This window comes from Schistocerca gregaria, chromosome 2, assembly GCF_023897955.1.
Source record: "Schistocerca gregaria isolate iqSchGreg1 chromosome 2, iqSchGreg1.2, whole genome shotgun sequence".
NCBI lineage: Eukaryota > Metazoa > Arthropoda > Insecta > Orthoptera > Acrididae > Schistocerca > Schistocerca gregaria.
Genome location: NC_064921.1, coordinates 260,145,311 through 260,160,880, shown reverse-complemented (window position 1 = coordinate 260,160,880; position 15,570 = coordinate 260,145,311). Strand labels below are relative to the sequence as shown.

General features: G+C 39.0%; 1 protein-coding gene across 5 annotated transcripts in view; it reads right to left on the bottom strand.

Annotated features, from left to right (window-relative positions):
- LOC126336827 (RING finger protein 17) overlaps window positions 1–15,570 on the bottom strand; it is a 467,240-nt gene that overhangs the window by 56,374 nt on the left and 395,296 nt on the right. For all 5 annotated transcript variants that reach the window (XM_050000889.1, XM_050000891.1, XM_050000890.1 and 2 more), the window contains 2 exons: window positions 1,754–1,844; window positions 1,270–1,594 (listed from right to left, as the gene is read on the bottom strand). In XM_050000889.1, coding sequence (XP_049856846.1) covers window positions 1,270–1,594; window positions 1,754–1,844 — 416 coding nt within the window. The remainder of the gene's footprint in view (window positions 1–1,269; window positions 1,595–1,753; window positions 1,845–15,570) is intronic.

Below are 15,570 nucleotides of genomic sequence, written 5' to 3'. Positions count from 1 at the left end.
TTTAAAAACTTTATTGATGTTCTATATATTTACAAACACTATCTGTCTATTACGGATATTGACTGGGTGTTTCAGGATATGGATGTATATTTCTACTTCTTCAAGAATACTCAATAACCCACCTTTTTCTGCCATTTCGAGAATGGTAATGGTCTATGTGATATCATTAGCGGAATACTTGCACTCCCTTAAATGAGTACTACATGTTGATATATTGGACTCACTAACATTAACATGTTTTCTAAAACTTGTTTCGTAGTTCTTATCAGGTTGCCCGAAATAAACCTTAACGCAGTCACCACATATTTTTGTACACTCCCTACTTTATATATATGTGACTCTTAATCATGCTGCATACCATGTGTGACCCAACAGTGTTCTCTGTCCAGAAGCCAATTTGCAGCCTAGTTTTCTATTTATAAACGACGATTATATTATAACCCCAGAGGGTTGTTACCTGTTAATAAGAAGGGTGCTGCAATGGAACAGCAAACTTCATGTGTTCTAATGCACAAATTTTTCATTAATGACTCTGACATTGTAACTGCATAAACAAATCTTCTATGGTACAGCTGTTGTTACCAAACCTCAAAGAGAGGTTTCAGGAAAGCAAAACATACTACACATGGATTAGACACCAATGGAAACACACAATGTCTGACAGCCTAAATCTAAACTGTTCTCAACTGCAGGACAAGTTCATGTGTGGAGGGCACTAACACAGCCTACATCTAAACTGTTCCCAACTGCAGGACAAGTTCATGTGTGGAAGGCACCAGGGGAAGAGTGATCCAGAATATCTTTTCGCAACTATGAATTACTGATTGCACCATACTTCTCAGTGGGTCTTGTGATTACAATGAACTACAATGTGGCTAATAAGGTCTATGAATCTATTTAGGTGACCATGTCCAGTCAAGAGTGCAAGAATTATTTCTGGCATATTGACCCCTCTCACAGACAGCTAAAAGTTTATGATTATTTGGTCTTCACATTATCATAGAATTGTGGTCTGAATTAGAAAACATCCTACTAAATTCAACTTTTTTCAATTATCTTCTTTGGTAAGTTATTTAACAATCCCATTGATAACCATTAATATGCATCAATATGCAGAACTCATTTTGTTTTGGATGTCAACAGGTGACCGTATATCATATTAAACAAGTGTTCACATTATTTTGTTCGATCCTTGGACAAAATGTCTCTTCAGTTGAGAACAGTAATCCACAAAGTCTACTAATTTTCTCACAGGCAGCAATACATTACCTTCTCTATCATGAAGATATATAATGGCATCACTGTCAACATTTGTTGCAATAGCTGCAAAATGTGATTTTGTTAAAGGAACTGGAGGCAACCAATCAGTCATATTGTCTGCGACTCTCCCAACATTCTTTTTGCTGGAGGATATTTTCTCAAATATTGGTTGCTCAATGTTATCCACTTCAACTTTGCTCTTTGTAAAATCCACATCAGCCTTAAAACTCTCCATAATACTTCCAGCATCTTCAAGATATCTGTCTTCCTCATCATTAGTATCTTGTGCATCACTGTTTTGGTTTAATTTAGCCGTCTGTCTTAACATATCTTTCTGCAATACAAAGTAAATAAATTTTGGAAGAGACTTCTTGGTGATATTTGGATTCACTACACACAAAACTGATCCATGACTTACAACCAATTCTGATTTATAATCTTTGTAATTATTGAGCAAAATATTACTATCTAATGCATGAAGACACACACTCACCTTAGGAAAAGATGTCACCTGATTCTCTTTACTTATATTGTTTAATTCCTTCAGTACATCACTTGATGGGTACACTGAATCTTCACTGTCCCTGAAACACAACAGAAAAATTGTACTAAAATGAATCTTGAAGGTAAAGACTATGTACGTCCCCTTGAAAGGTGGGTATGTTTTCTATTTTGTTGTTTGTTCCAAACTTTCTTATATGTGTAGCTTACATAATCAGATGCAGAAACACACGCTAATTATTGAAGGCTTTAGTTTTTGTGCAATTTACATAAATACTGTCTGGACACTTAATACCACAGCAATAAACATGTAACCAACAATGGGTCACATACTAACAATAAAACATATTTCAGTAGGAATGTTAAGGATAGTTCTATGTTTAGCAGAATGGGGGCCGTACCATTTTGGCATTAATGATGTGCTTACAGATGTCCAGCAGAGCTGTTTCCATTTAACACATATCATCTTTATGACTGACCCAATCATCATCTTCAGGTGCTGCGAGTAGTGTTATAATGTGACTCGCAGCATTAACTCCAATGAGAATGTGAACTACAGTTGATCTTGTGCCACTACTTACAGCCGAATATGACTTCCCCATGCCCACAACCCCCTTTTATGATCCTTTTGTTTTTCATAACCCACACTGATATTCATGACCCACACTGATATTCATGACACACATGCAGCTTTACCCAGCTCTAGTGAATGTAATGGCAGGCGAGATGTTAATAAAGTGAGTGACGGACCACAAGCCTTCTTTAAATTACAACCTCTGTCCCGGGTTATTAGTTTTCCCTGTTTATTGTGTTCTGTGGGGGCATTGTGTTTTTACTGTATCCCGCACATTACATTAGGATTGTAGCATTGCCGCTGTTGACTAGCAGAATTGCATTTTCCCTGTCGTCCTATAAATTCCTTGGAACTAATCAATGAAATGTTGAACAGCAGCTTTACTGAACATTTTAGTCGTGTTTTCATGTCAACTCATTTCCTGTTTGACAGAAAAAATATGAACAAACCAAACCAATAGCAAGACAATAGGTAATCTGTTATCTGCCGCAGTAAATGTGTTTAAGGAACACTTTGAAGCAGAGGTGCTAACACAGAAAAAGTTCAAGCCAACACGTTTGTATCGATACATGTTTGTGGCACCGCCACATGGAACAAACAAACCTTATAAAGAATACCTGCAACATTTAATCTCCATACATCCTAACATAAAATTAACTCTATACATCCCAATATAAATTCATAAATTCATTATGGAACTTCAAAAAAAAAAAACTTGTGTTGGGTTGTTTGGGGGAAGAGACCAAACAGCGAGGTCATCGGTCTCATCGGATTAAGGAAGGACAGGGAAGGAAGTCAGCCATTCCATTTCAGAGGAACCATCACAGCATTTGCATGGAGCGTTTTAGGGAAATCATGGAAAAACTAAATCAGGATGGCCTGACGCGGGATTGAACCGTCATCCTCTCGCATGCGAGCCCAGTGTGCTAACCACTGCGCCACCTCGCTTGGTTTCAAAAAATAGTTCTGAGAAGACCAAGCAGGTACCTGGGCCACAGTGTATACAGAAAACCCACGCACAATGACCTCCACCACTACATGTTGAGCCATTGCAATCCATGATTAAGAAATTCGATGCTAACGACTCTGGTCCATACAGTTCTAAAACTTCCTGGCAAGGAAAGCCTTGCTGAAGAATTAAAACACACATCAATATTGTCTGAAAGGAATCGGTAATCAGATAATCAACTTCAGTTGATGTTGCAGTCCAAATCAAGAACAGAGGGGTTGAGACACCCAGAAAGAGAAGTCACAAATCACTCGTCTACTTTCTGTTGGCCTGATTTCCAGAAAGATTGGTAGACTTTTACAGATATACGGTATGCAGTGTATTTCACTCCTGTCAACAAACATAAAAAGTCTTTTTCATGATGTTTGAGTATGGATGTAAAGAATAGTGGTGTGTTTTGCGCACCCACAGCATTCCTTTCCCGAGAATGTTAACAAATAGTTATTACTTCAATTACATTTTGATAAAATTCCATAAACGAGTCCCCTACATGTTGTAATATGCCCTCCTGTCTACAGTCAGTTGTGTAACTGCAAGAGTACTACCAATTTAAAATAATTATTGCTAGTAAGGTTTCAGTATCACTGCTCAAAACATTTATTAATTATTACAACAGCTGTTTCAGAAGATTTCCATTTTCAAGTATGTCTACGTATATATACCATCTGGTGCAACTGTATCTGTTGATTGTTATCGTTAAACTCCATACGAATTTCTGAAATATTGATTTCACGTCTACTTTGTACTGTTTTATACAGAGTGACTTAATATTTCAATATAATATTGTAAATGTTTCCTGTAATATCTTGACAGTTCACACCATAGGTTATATTTGGACATAATGCAAAATGAGGAATATATTGAATCTCAAATAATACTTACCTCAGATTAGGCTTTTTAGTAACCCGAGAACTTTTCTATATAAAATTTATTAAGATTTTATTTTAAAAGAGTCATCTTTGAAGTACACATATTTCAGATATGTAAGTGAACTATTCAAGTTGCCTGTATTTTCCAATGTCTGAATGCTAAAGTTGTATACGCACTGGCTGCATTGCACAGAATCAAGCAAAGAGATTCAGTGCGGCGATTCACAATGTAGCATATCTGGTATGGATATCAAACTGTGCTTCTCTGCACCATGATGAACAGGTCACAAACAGCGTTGGCGCATAAAAGGAAACAGTTTGTTCATGTGTTGCTCTGTTTGGACAGTGTTTCTCATCTCCAATGTTACTGAAGTGCGTGCTGACACATCATAAGACTGAAGAACACATTGCTCCATTCTGTGCAGTTCTGTGTTGCTCAATGTCATTCTCACTGCTCAATCAATTTTCCTGCGCAGTGCAGCACATCCAGTGTGGATGCAGCTTGATAATTAATAACACATACAAACAAATGTTTTTACAGTCGTGCTGAATGTTGTTAATACGCCAATGGTTCATATTTTAAACATTTGACTATGTCATTTTATAAGGTTTTCTGGAAGTTTCTATATTCACATTCTACGCTTTTTATACAAAAACTACATCACATAAACAAAATTCTGTTTTCGTAGATTTGAACATATTGAAATGACTGAAGAGAAACATGTGTATATGAAATTTCAGTTCATAAAGAATTGTAACTGGCATAATGTACTACATGTCATTAAATTACTTCAAATGGTGTTAAATAATTGTTAATATGTACAACAAAGACATATTTGTAAACGCACACCAAAATAATATAAAATTACAATATATCACATACTTCACTAAAAGTTTACATTGCCTACTTCTACATGAATTTGGATCGGGTACTTGCTCAAGCATGCACAAAATAGAGTGGCATCAAACCAGTATTTGTACTGAAGACCACAAAAAAAGCCGGCCAGGGTGGCCGAGCAGTTCTAGGCACTACAGTCTGGAACCGCACATCCGCTACGGTCGCAGGTTTGAATCCTGCCTCGGGCACAAAAAAACAACAACAGCGTACTTCATTAACCAGCTGTCCCAATTGACCAGTTACACCTCATGGTGCAGACATCAAGTTTTCTGGGCAGTGCGATTAAGGAGTCAATCAGGAGAAAGAAGTCGGAAAGCCTAATAGGTCTGTTTGGAATATGAAAAGAAAAGAGAATCGGATGGTGTTGCATACATTGGGTGTCAGACACAGTCCACGTCAAATTAGACAATTCTAGACAAGGTCCTCACCTGACCATCTACATTTTGTTAAAACTTTTGACATATACGCAGGCACATGTCAAATATAGTTCTGTAAAGTTTTAGCTCAAAATGTGCTGTACACGCCACCCAAGTTACACGCCACCCAAGTTACACGCCACCCAAGTTTCACCCACTGATATCTCCACTCTAAAACATTTTCATGTTACTACATTTCTTTTAATCAAGAAAGTTGATGTAAGACCATATAATAAATATTAACTTTCAAGATTATTTAGTTTATGAGATATGTGGACATAGACTGCGAATCTTAAGTTTTATCATCAAATTTGACCAGTGTTAGGGGTCAAATATCTCAAAATGGTGATCAATCTATTTTTTTCTAACTAGTACCTCTAGAAAAAGCAGATTTTTTATTTTCTATGTGATTTCTTTTAATTATTTATCTTTTGGTTAAGAGATAATATTTAGTTTAAAATATATGTGAAGTAAATGCATATTTGATGAACATGGATGCATGAGAATTTATCTTTAAGAACATATAGACATTGGTCCATGGTAGTTTTGCTACTACCAGTTTAGAAAAAGTTATAGTAGCTCTGCTACTACCAATTTTAAAAAATTGGTAACACCATCCGCAAGAGGCCACACCCTATAGCCCTGCGGATGGGTCTCTTTGCACATGTTCCCAAGCCTGTTATAGAGTTTACTATTGCGTTATCCAGACTGAGTTCTTTACTACTATATGTACTTGAATTTTTCTTCAATATTTAGTAAAGTTCAGTCAGGGATCGTGTACCGACGTCCCATCTATATTGTGGCTGGGGCAGAAATGTTGCTGATAGTATGCTCTTTTGGAGCTCAGCAATAGCCTTTTCTACCTGGCCAACATAATGGATGTGAAGGACATCATTCTGTTCAAGTGCTACTTCAGAGATATTCCCAATCCAGCATTTATTGTCTTAAGTGCAGGTTACGTATCTCCCAGGTGAGAGATTCAAAGCATTTTCTCCAAGGCAGCTTGTGATAGACAGACAATTGTTAAAAACAAATATTCCAAGACTTACCAAGCGGGAAAGCACCGGTAGACAGGCACAATAAATAAAACACACAAACACACACACACAGAATTTCTAGCTTTCGCAACCGATGGTTGCTTCTTCAGGAAAGAGGGAAGGAGAGGGAAAGACGAAAGGATGTGGGTTTCAAGGGAGAGGGTAAGGAGTCATTCCAATCCCGGGAGCGGAAAGACTTACCTTAGGGGGAAAAAAGGACAGGTGTACACTCGCACACTCGTTGTGCTGCATCATTTGTAATTTTGCTGATAAGAAGTCATTTTTCATCAAACAGAATGAATTTGTGATTATCTCTTGATGCAGAAATGGTTTTGTCATTTTAAAACCTTTCTTCTTGAGCCAATCTTGCAATTTCAGGTTCGGCCTTTTCAATGAAAAACAACTTGATTCCATTCACATTATCATCACAAGATGTGAACAAGTTAAAAAGTGCTACGAATTTTTTAATTTTAATTTTAATTTTTTACTTTTTTTTGGGAGGGGGAGGGGGGGGGGGGGGGGAGCGGAAGCCACTGAAGGGTTGGATGTGCTGCAAGTTGTTTAAGTTGTTTGCTATTCCAATAATTCCATCATGTGGTGATTTGATATGAGTTGTCCTGGAGAAGTTCCATTCAGTCTTGTTTCCAGATTCAATTTCATGATTACACAAGTTGATGAAGTTCTTTAAATTTTTGCACTGGACAACAGAAGTCTACAGTAATAAGAGAAACAGTTGATTTCCCCAATTATATTCTTCAGGTGCCCTATCAACCTAGTAAAAAACATGCATAACAACAGTGTCATGCCTGAGGGAATTGCTGATTATGCAGATGTTCAGTTTTGGGTATTGTCAGAACCTCTGTAACAAACTACACTGGTGTCCAAAATTAATGCAACAAACCACTGTTCCCCCATCCTGTGTCTAATTCATGATATAATCATACAAACTGTCAACCAGATGTCCATACGATTGTGCTCTGGATGGAATATAGTGTTCCAGTCAATGAGCAACCATGCCAACGATGACATCAGCACACCTATGAAATGAGGTGATGTTTGCCAGACAGCTGCAAATCCACAATAACTGTGTACACAGTCACAGATGGAGCAGTACGGCACAGAGAAGATGCTTACCAGACTCTTTGCGGCGCAGGGCCATGAGAAAAATGGAAGCAGGACGGTTGCAAACTGATGTGGCCCGATGGCTTAATGTGAATCGTTCTGTTGTTTCTTGGATGTGGGGACTGTTTAGAGAGACTGAAACTGTATCCCAAAGACCAAGGCTGGGCCAACCACATGTGACTTCTGAAGAGAGAACCATTATTTGGCTGTTAGGGTGTGGCAGTACTGCCTTAGTACTGCACGGTAACTGGCATGTGAGCTTCAGGCATCCACTGGAAGTGTTGTATCGAGGCAAACTGTGTGCAGAAGGCTTCGGCAGAATGGTATTTATTGTCAGAGACCTGCTGTATCTCTAAATCTGATGTGTCTTCCCAGAAGGGAACATCTAGGGTGGAGTAATCAACATGCTACCTAGTGGGGCTAACAATGGGGCAATGTTGTTTTCAAAGGCAAGTCCTGATTTAGTCTGGAGAGCAATTCTTGACGGATGGTAATGAGTTTAATGCTGCTTTGAAGTGATTCCTAGGTTTGAAGGACACACTGAGTAGACCTACGAGATGGGCATTAAACTTAGTGAATTTGAGTACAAAGTAATTCACAAACTAGGGAAGAAGCTTGGAAATGTGGCATGTAAGCAAAAAAATAGCAGGAGTAAAAGCATTAGATCAGTACTTTGGGGAATGGCAAGCATCACAGACTGCCAACAAGAAGTGTAGACTGTATAGTAAGCAATGGTAGTTTAGCCTGCATGTTGGATTATTATGCAGAAAAAACAAAATTAGGACCATATGTGGCAGTGAAATTGAAACATGAAGTACAATTTGAAATGCATAATCACATCTTATAGGGCCATGGGTGGATGCAGGATGATGAACTTAAAGAGTGGCGGAAGGGAAGAAAAAATGATGTTGATTGGTCTATCAGAAATCTTGTGGAATGTTTGCAGTGTGCACATTTGAATCAGAAGCAGGTACTATTGCAGAAATTGCCAGAAGCAACAGAACCGTGTAGTTCAATTGCAGTGGACGTGCTACGACTATTCAACTGAACACCAGCAGGTAATCATTTTGTGCTGATAATAGACCATTTTTCTCATGACATCGAGGTGGGGGTGGGGGAGGGTGGGTGGGAGGAGGGGAAGCAACAAGGATTCACGGTCATGCAGGCACTGATTAATAGGTGGATACACTAGATTGGGATGCTGGAGACAATAATTAAGGACCAACGGATGAACTTCATGTCACACCTGATGAGAGAGTTTTGTAGGTTATTGAAAGTAAAAAAGTTGAGAACTGATCCACTTCATCCATATGCTAATGGACGGAACGAGTTCATTGAACAACTGGAAAGATGTTTAGTTATTACATATACTAAGGCGCTGGAGAAACAGGAAGAGACAAGTAAAGTGAGTGGAATGTTATCTCAGTACAAAATAGGAGATGATTGAAGTTATCAAGTTCATTACTCCGAAGGGAAAACTTTTAACACAGTACTAGTGCTCTTACCAAGTACTTGAGATCACGACACCAATAAAAGCTTCTGACAAGGTCAAAAATTGTGCATCTATGATCATTCAAGGGAATTCCATGAAAAGTATTAATCAAAGCAAGAAAAAGAGGCAAAGAATAAGAAGTGGAAGGATGAGCAATAAGAGGCGGAAGTCCTGATACCTTATACTCAATGGGCACTGAGGCAAAGGAAACAATTAATATATATTGTGTTTTGTAGTTTTTGGATATTTTTCATTTGAGTATAGTGTAGGGCACAGACATTATTTTAGATTGTATGACTGCATTATGGTGAGATTTATAATCAGTATATCAAGACATGCTGTTTGGGACAGCAGGCTTCTGAGGGAAGGGGAGGTGATGTTGGTCCCCATCTTCAGGTTGTTGTATGGAAGGAGGACAGAAAAGAAGAATGGTAGTTTTGGCAGGGGTGTACCTCTTCACTGGGGGCAGAGTGGGCGCACTGCAAATTCACCTGGACAGAGGAATTTTATTTTTCAGGCAACCACATATAGTGTTATCCAGTTATGGTTGGTCAATTAAGTTTATTGTTTAATATGTGGGAATTGTGGACTGAGATAAGGAGGCTGGAGGAGATGTTTCCAGGAGTACAACAGAAAGTTGCTCGGGACATGTGCACAATAAAAGCAGCAGATGGAGGATGCGACTGGGATGGTATTGCTCCAGTCCAGAAGAGCAAAAGGGGGATGGATAGATACTGAAGGTAAAATACACTTGGAAAGCGGCATGTTGAACAACTAACACAAGCTTCGAGAGATTAATACGGAAGTCGTGAATTACGCCAGAGTCTCAGATAGTAAACTTGGACTTGGCAGCAGTACAAACATGTATGCAAGTACTAGATGCATTAATAAGATGACAAGACTACTACAATCACTACGCAATGTGGGCAATTAAGTCTGATCTCACTGTCACCTGAGCTGTATCTGAGGGCATTGAGGAAAATGCAAGGACAATTGAAGAGCTGACATGGAAAAGAGTGTAAGTGCTGAATCATTCATTATTCAAATTTTGCAATGAAAATGTCCTATGTGCCACCGCCAGTGACCTGGAGAGAGATCTATGTCTAGAGCGACTGCTTGTAGTTCCCACTGACGCCACTGGATGGCATCTGATGTAACTCCAGGTTGTTGGCATGGAAAAGGATGCATGTGCCATTCAGTAATTAGTGAGAGTATATGCTACACTTAATGAAGCCTGAGTGTTGATTTATGTTCACTACTCATGTAAGTGTGTTTTGATGCTTACTGAAGAATTAGAGAGAGCAAAGATGTCAAGGAACATCCCAAAAGTGAAAGAAGTGTATAAATCTCCAGACAAGGTATGTTTCAATCAGTTCTTTGTTAAATATAAGAACATAATCAACACATTGTTTGCATTAAACTCCTTCAATATTGTTGCTGATTCCGCTGTGTTCACTCTATCCAGGGTTCCTGTAGATGCTGATATGCATGCCAATCATTGATCAAGAGTGACATCCAGAAGCTGTATGAGGATTCTCTCATTTAGCAAAAGATGCACAAGGCACGTATTTAATGAGTCGAATTCAACTGACGAACATTGCAAGAAGATGCCATGGGAGCTATGAAGATCCAGCACACAGCAGAAGACAAGAATCAGCTACGTACACTATTCCATCACGGCAAGGTACTTTACGGGTCTGTAACAATATCTTCTTAGATGTTTTCGGAAACCAACATCTCTTAGAACATTTAAAGAAAGGAGATATAGTGTTCACGGATGTCCAAGGCACTTCCGCTGCATCACACAAGCAAAAATATAATGCCACTGACATACATAACATAAAAGATCATGTACAATCATTCCCAACAGAAGAAAGCCATTATTCGAGGCAGCAGTCAGCAAAGCAATACCTCAGTCCTGACTTAAACATAATCGGTTTTATCATGTATCCAAGGAAAAATTTCCTAAGACACATATTGATGGTCAATTTCATCACAGAGCCTTCAAGAGAGAATTTCCAATCTGCATTTTTGATGGGCGAGAACAGATACCTGCCGTATCAGTGAAATAAACGCCAGCAGTGGGGCGTCCATATTCGCTGCAATTTCTGCAAAAGAGCTTCACCTCAGGAAAGCTGAAAGACTTCTTTCTGGTCCCATTAAACCTAGTCAATATCCTTCGAGCATCGTAGCGATTGTAGCTATCAATATGCAACAGGTTATGTTCATGCCCACTTTAACACATAGTAACATGTTTTATATGCACCAGCTATCAAATTACAACTTGTGTATTCATGTGGAAAATTCTGCAGTGATGTGTATGTGGCACGAAGGAATTGGAGGCAATGGAGGTAGCGCTATTGCATCATGTCTTTTAAAGGTTCTGTCCAATCAATTGACACCTAAGTGCCAGCTGGAAATATGGTGTGACAAATGCACTGGTCAGAATAAGAACAAGATGGTGTTGCTGGTTCCAATGTATCTAGTAGTGAGAGGATACTATGAGTCCACTGAACTGAAGTTTCTGGTCTCTGGGCATTCTTATACACCTTGTGTTCAAGATTTTGGCGTTATTGAAAAACGAAAACGTGTTTGCAAAGCCATGGTGCCAAAAGAACTTCAGAGTGTAGTGAAACTGTCACAGTTACACAACCCATTTCAGGTGGTGCCAATGGCAAAATCGGATTTCTTTGATGTCTTCCATGCCTGTGATGAGTTTATAAACACAACAGCAATACAGATCACTAACAAATCGTGGATCAAAATGTTTGTGACAGATTTACTACAAATTAAAACAAAGAAAACCTTCAATGAAATGGAAGCCTGGTAGCATCATACTATCTTCAAGAAGGGACAATATGAGGAATTAGAGAACAGGCATGCCTTCAACAATAAGACACATGTAATGAACATCCAATGATTCCAAGAAAAAGGATTTATTGGCTATGTTGGATTACCTAGATCCAAAATATCATCAGTTCTACAAGGACATCTGCTCTTCATAACTTTTTATTGTTGTGTATGACAATGACTTCAATACCTTTTGTTAATATCTATAGTGAGCACTATTCAAAACACACAACTAAACTGATTGCACCTAAAAATTACAAGAAATAAAGCATTTCTGAAGTTCCAGTTATATTTTCTTAACTCCTGAAAAATTTACTTTTTGGCACTTACACCCTTTTCCATGTCAGCTCTTCAATTACCACTGGAATTACAATTAGTAGCAGAGCTGAGCAGCCAGAACTTGCCATTCTACTAGCAGGGTGCTACAGGGGGTCTAATGACAGATAATGCGTGGTTATACTTGTCAGTAAGGATATCAGTAGCAAGCAAGCATGCAGTGTTTAGGTGTTACATAGTGCACACGTATCGGATGCATTAACGGCAGCAAGAAAGTTTGAGTAAGTGAGAGAAAAAGGGGTGTTACTATTGACAGAAGACAGGGATCAACACATGGTGATAACTGGAGGGGGAGGGGGGGATGTTTCAGCAATGTCAGAGCAGAACAGTCACCATATGCCCAACTTGCGAGATTACGATGGGTGGTACCACATGCAACAAGCAACTGTTCAGAGGTAAAACACAGGGACAAAAAGAGGTGTTAGAACCAGAGTCGTGTTTTCAGACAGTGTGTTTACACTGGGATATACTCAGTGTACAACAAGGTAGTAGTGGTTGCTAGATGCTATGAGCAAGGGAAGATCATGAGGGTGAGACATTTAGAATTGTGAAGTAATGGACTTTTACTCAACGGGACGACATATTGATAGTGACCAGGCCAAGTATCTCACGAAATAAGCATCAAATGAAAAAACTACAAAAAACAAAACTCGTTTAGCTTGAAGGAAGAAACCAGATGGCTCTATCGTTGGCCCGCTAGATGGTGCTGCCACAGGTCAAACGGATAATAACTGTGTGTTTTTTTTTTTTAACAGAAACCCCCATTTTTTATTACATATTCGTGTAGTACGTAAAGAAATATGAATGTTTTAGTTGGACCACTTTTTTGCTTTGAGATAGATGGTGCTGCAATAGTCACATATGTATAAGTACGTGGTATCACGCAACATTCCATCAGTGCGGACGGTATTTGTTTCGTGATACATTACCCATGTCAAAGTGGACCGATTACCAATTACGGAAAAGGTTAATATCTTGTTGATGTATGGCTATTGTGATCAAAATTCCCAATGGGCATGTGCTACATATGCTGCTCGGTATCCTGGATGACATCATCCAAGTGTCCAGACCGTTCGCGCAATAGTTCCATTATTAAAGGAAACAGGAAGTGTTCAGCCACGTGTGAAATGTCAACCATGACCTGCAACAAATGATGATGTCGAAGTAGGTGTTTTAGCTGCTGTCGCGGATAATCCGCACATCAGTAGCAGACAAACTGTGCAAGAATCGAGAATCTCAAAAATGGTGTTGAGAATGATACAACAACATCGATTGCACTCATACCATATTTCTATGCACCACGAATTGCATGGCGACAACTCTGAACGTCATGTACAGTTCTGCCACTGGGCACAAGAGAAATTGCGGGACGATGACAGATCTTTTGCAAGCATTCTATTTAGTGACAAAGCGTCATTCACCAACAGCAGTAACGTAGACCAGAATAATATGCACTTTTGGGCAACAGAAAATCCACAATGACCTTGGCGTGTTAATGTATGGTGCGGCATTATAGGAAGGAAGGATAATTTGCCCCCATTTTATGGATGGCAATCTGAATGGTGCAACGTATGCAGATTTCCTACGTAATGTTCTAACGATGTTACTACAAAATGTTTCACTGCACGACACAATGGCGATGTACTTCCAACTTGATGGATGTCTGGCACATAGTTCGCGTGCAGTTGAAGTGGTATTAAATAGCATATTTCATGACAGATGGATTGGTCGTTGAAGCACCATATCATGGCCCGCACGTTCACCAGATCTGACATCCCCGGATTTCTTTCTGTGGGGAAAGTTGAAGGATGTTTGCTATCGTGATCCACTGACCATGCCTGACAACATGCGTCAGCACATTGTCAATGCAGGTGCGGACATTATGGAAGGCAAACTACTCGCTGTTGAGAGCAATGTCATTACACATATTGCCAAATGCATTGAGATTGATGGACATCATTTTGAGTATTTACTGCATTAATGTGGTATTTACAGGTAATCACGTTGTAGCAGCATGTATTCTCAGAAATGATAAGTTCACAAAGGTACATGTATCACATTGGAACAACCGAAATAAAATGCTGAAACATACCTATGTCCTGTAATTTAATTTAAAAAACTTACTTATTACCAACTGTTTGTCTAAAATTGTGAGCCATATGTTTGTGACTATTACAATGCCAGCTATCAAAAAGCGAAAAAAGTGGTCCAAATAAAACATTCATATTTCTTTACATACTACATGAATATGTAATAAGAAATGAGGGTTCCTATTTTAAAAAACGCAGTTGACATCTGTTTGACCTATGGCAGTGCCATCTAGCAGGCCTACCATAGCGCCATCTTGTTTCCCCCTTCAAGCTAGATGAGTTTCATTCTTTGTAGATTTTTGTTTGACACTTACTTCATGAGATATTTGGCCCGGTCACAATCAATGGACCACCCTGTAATATTATGGGACCCACATTTCATTTACCAGCTACTATGATGGGAGTTACCCTGGTGAATGTGACACAGCCACAGCTGTACTGGCCAGATGAATCTCTAGAGATGTCCAATAAAACCTTACCTTCCTTAATAATACCTAAGAACTCAGGCTGGACTGTTCACTAAGTTGGAAGATAGCAGCACAGGAAGAGTGAATCACTGTGGAGCAATTGTTGCAGCATGTGGAATAATATTGGGATGGCAGATGTCAGGTAACCATGACTTTTGAGTGTTGCAGTTCCTAGTGCAATACTGTTTTTGATTTTGCTCTGCCTAATTCTTATGTATTTGATACAGCGAGCAATGCAGAAATTCAATCCAATGGTAAATTAAGTTCCCAGAGATTGGACTCCCTGAGCAAAGGATGAAAAATAGTTTGACGAAGATGAGAGATTAATATAGTAATTGCATAGTAGTGAAGCATAGCCAATTTAATATTATGTACTTGTTTTACAGATTAAGAAAAGAGGTAATTGCAACAGAGAGCCAGGTCCTAGCAAGACCCGAGGGACTAGGTCTTTTCCACACTCAGCGAAGAACTGCATCACACACAGCTAACGACTGTAGCAGGCAGGTCAATGTCACCATACCAGGGCAAGTCTCTCATTATGGATGATATGACTATGTGTTGGGTTTTAGTGAAACAAATGCACACCAGAGGTATATAAGTAAGTCTGAATTTTCAGGAAGGGGGCAAGCCTCACTGCTGTGAAGTCCAC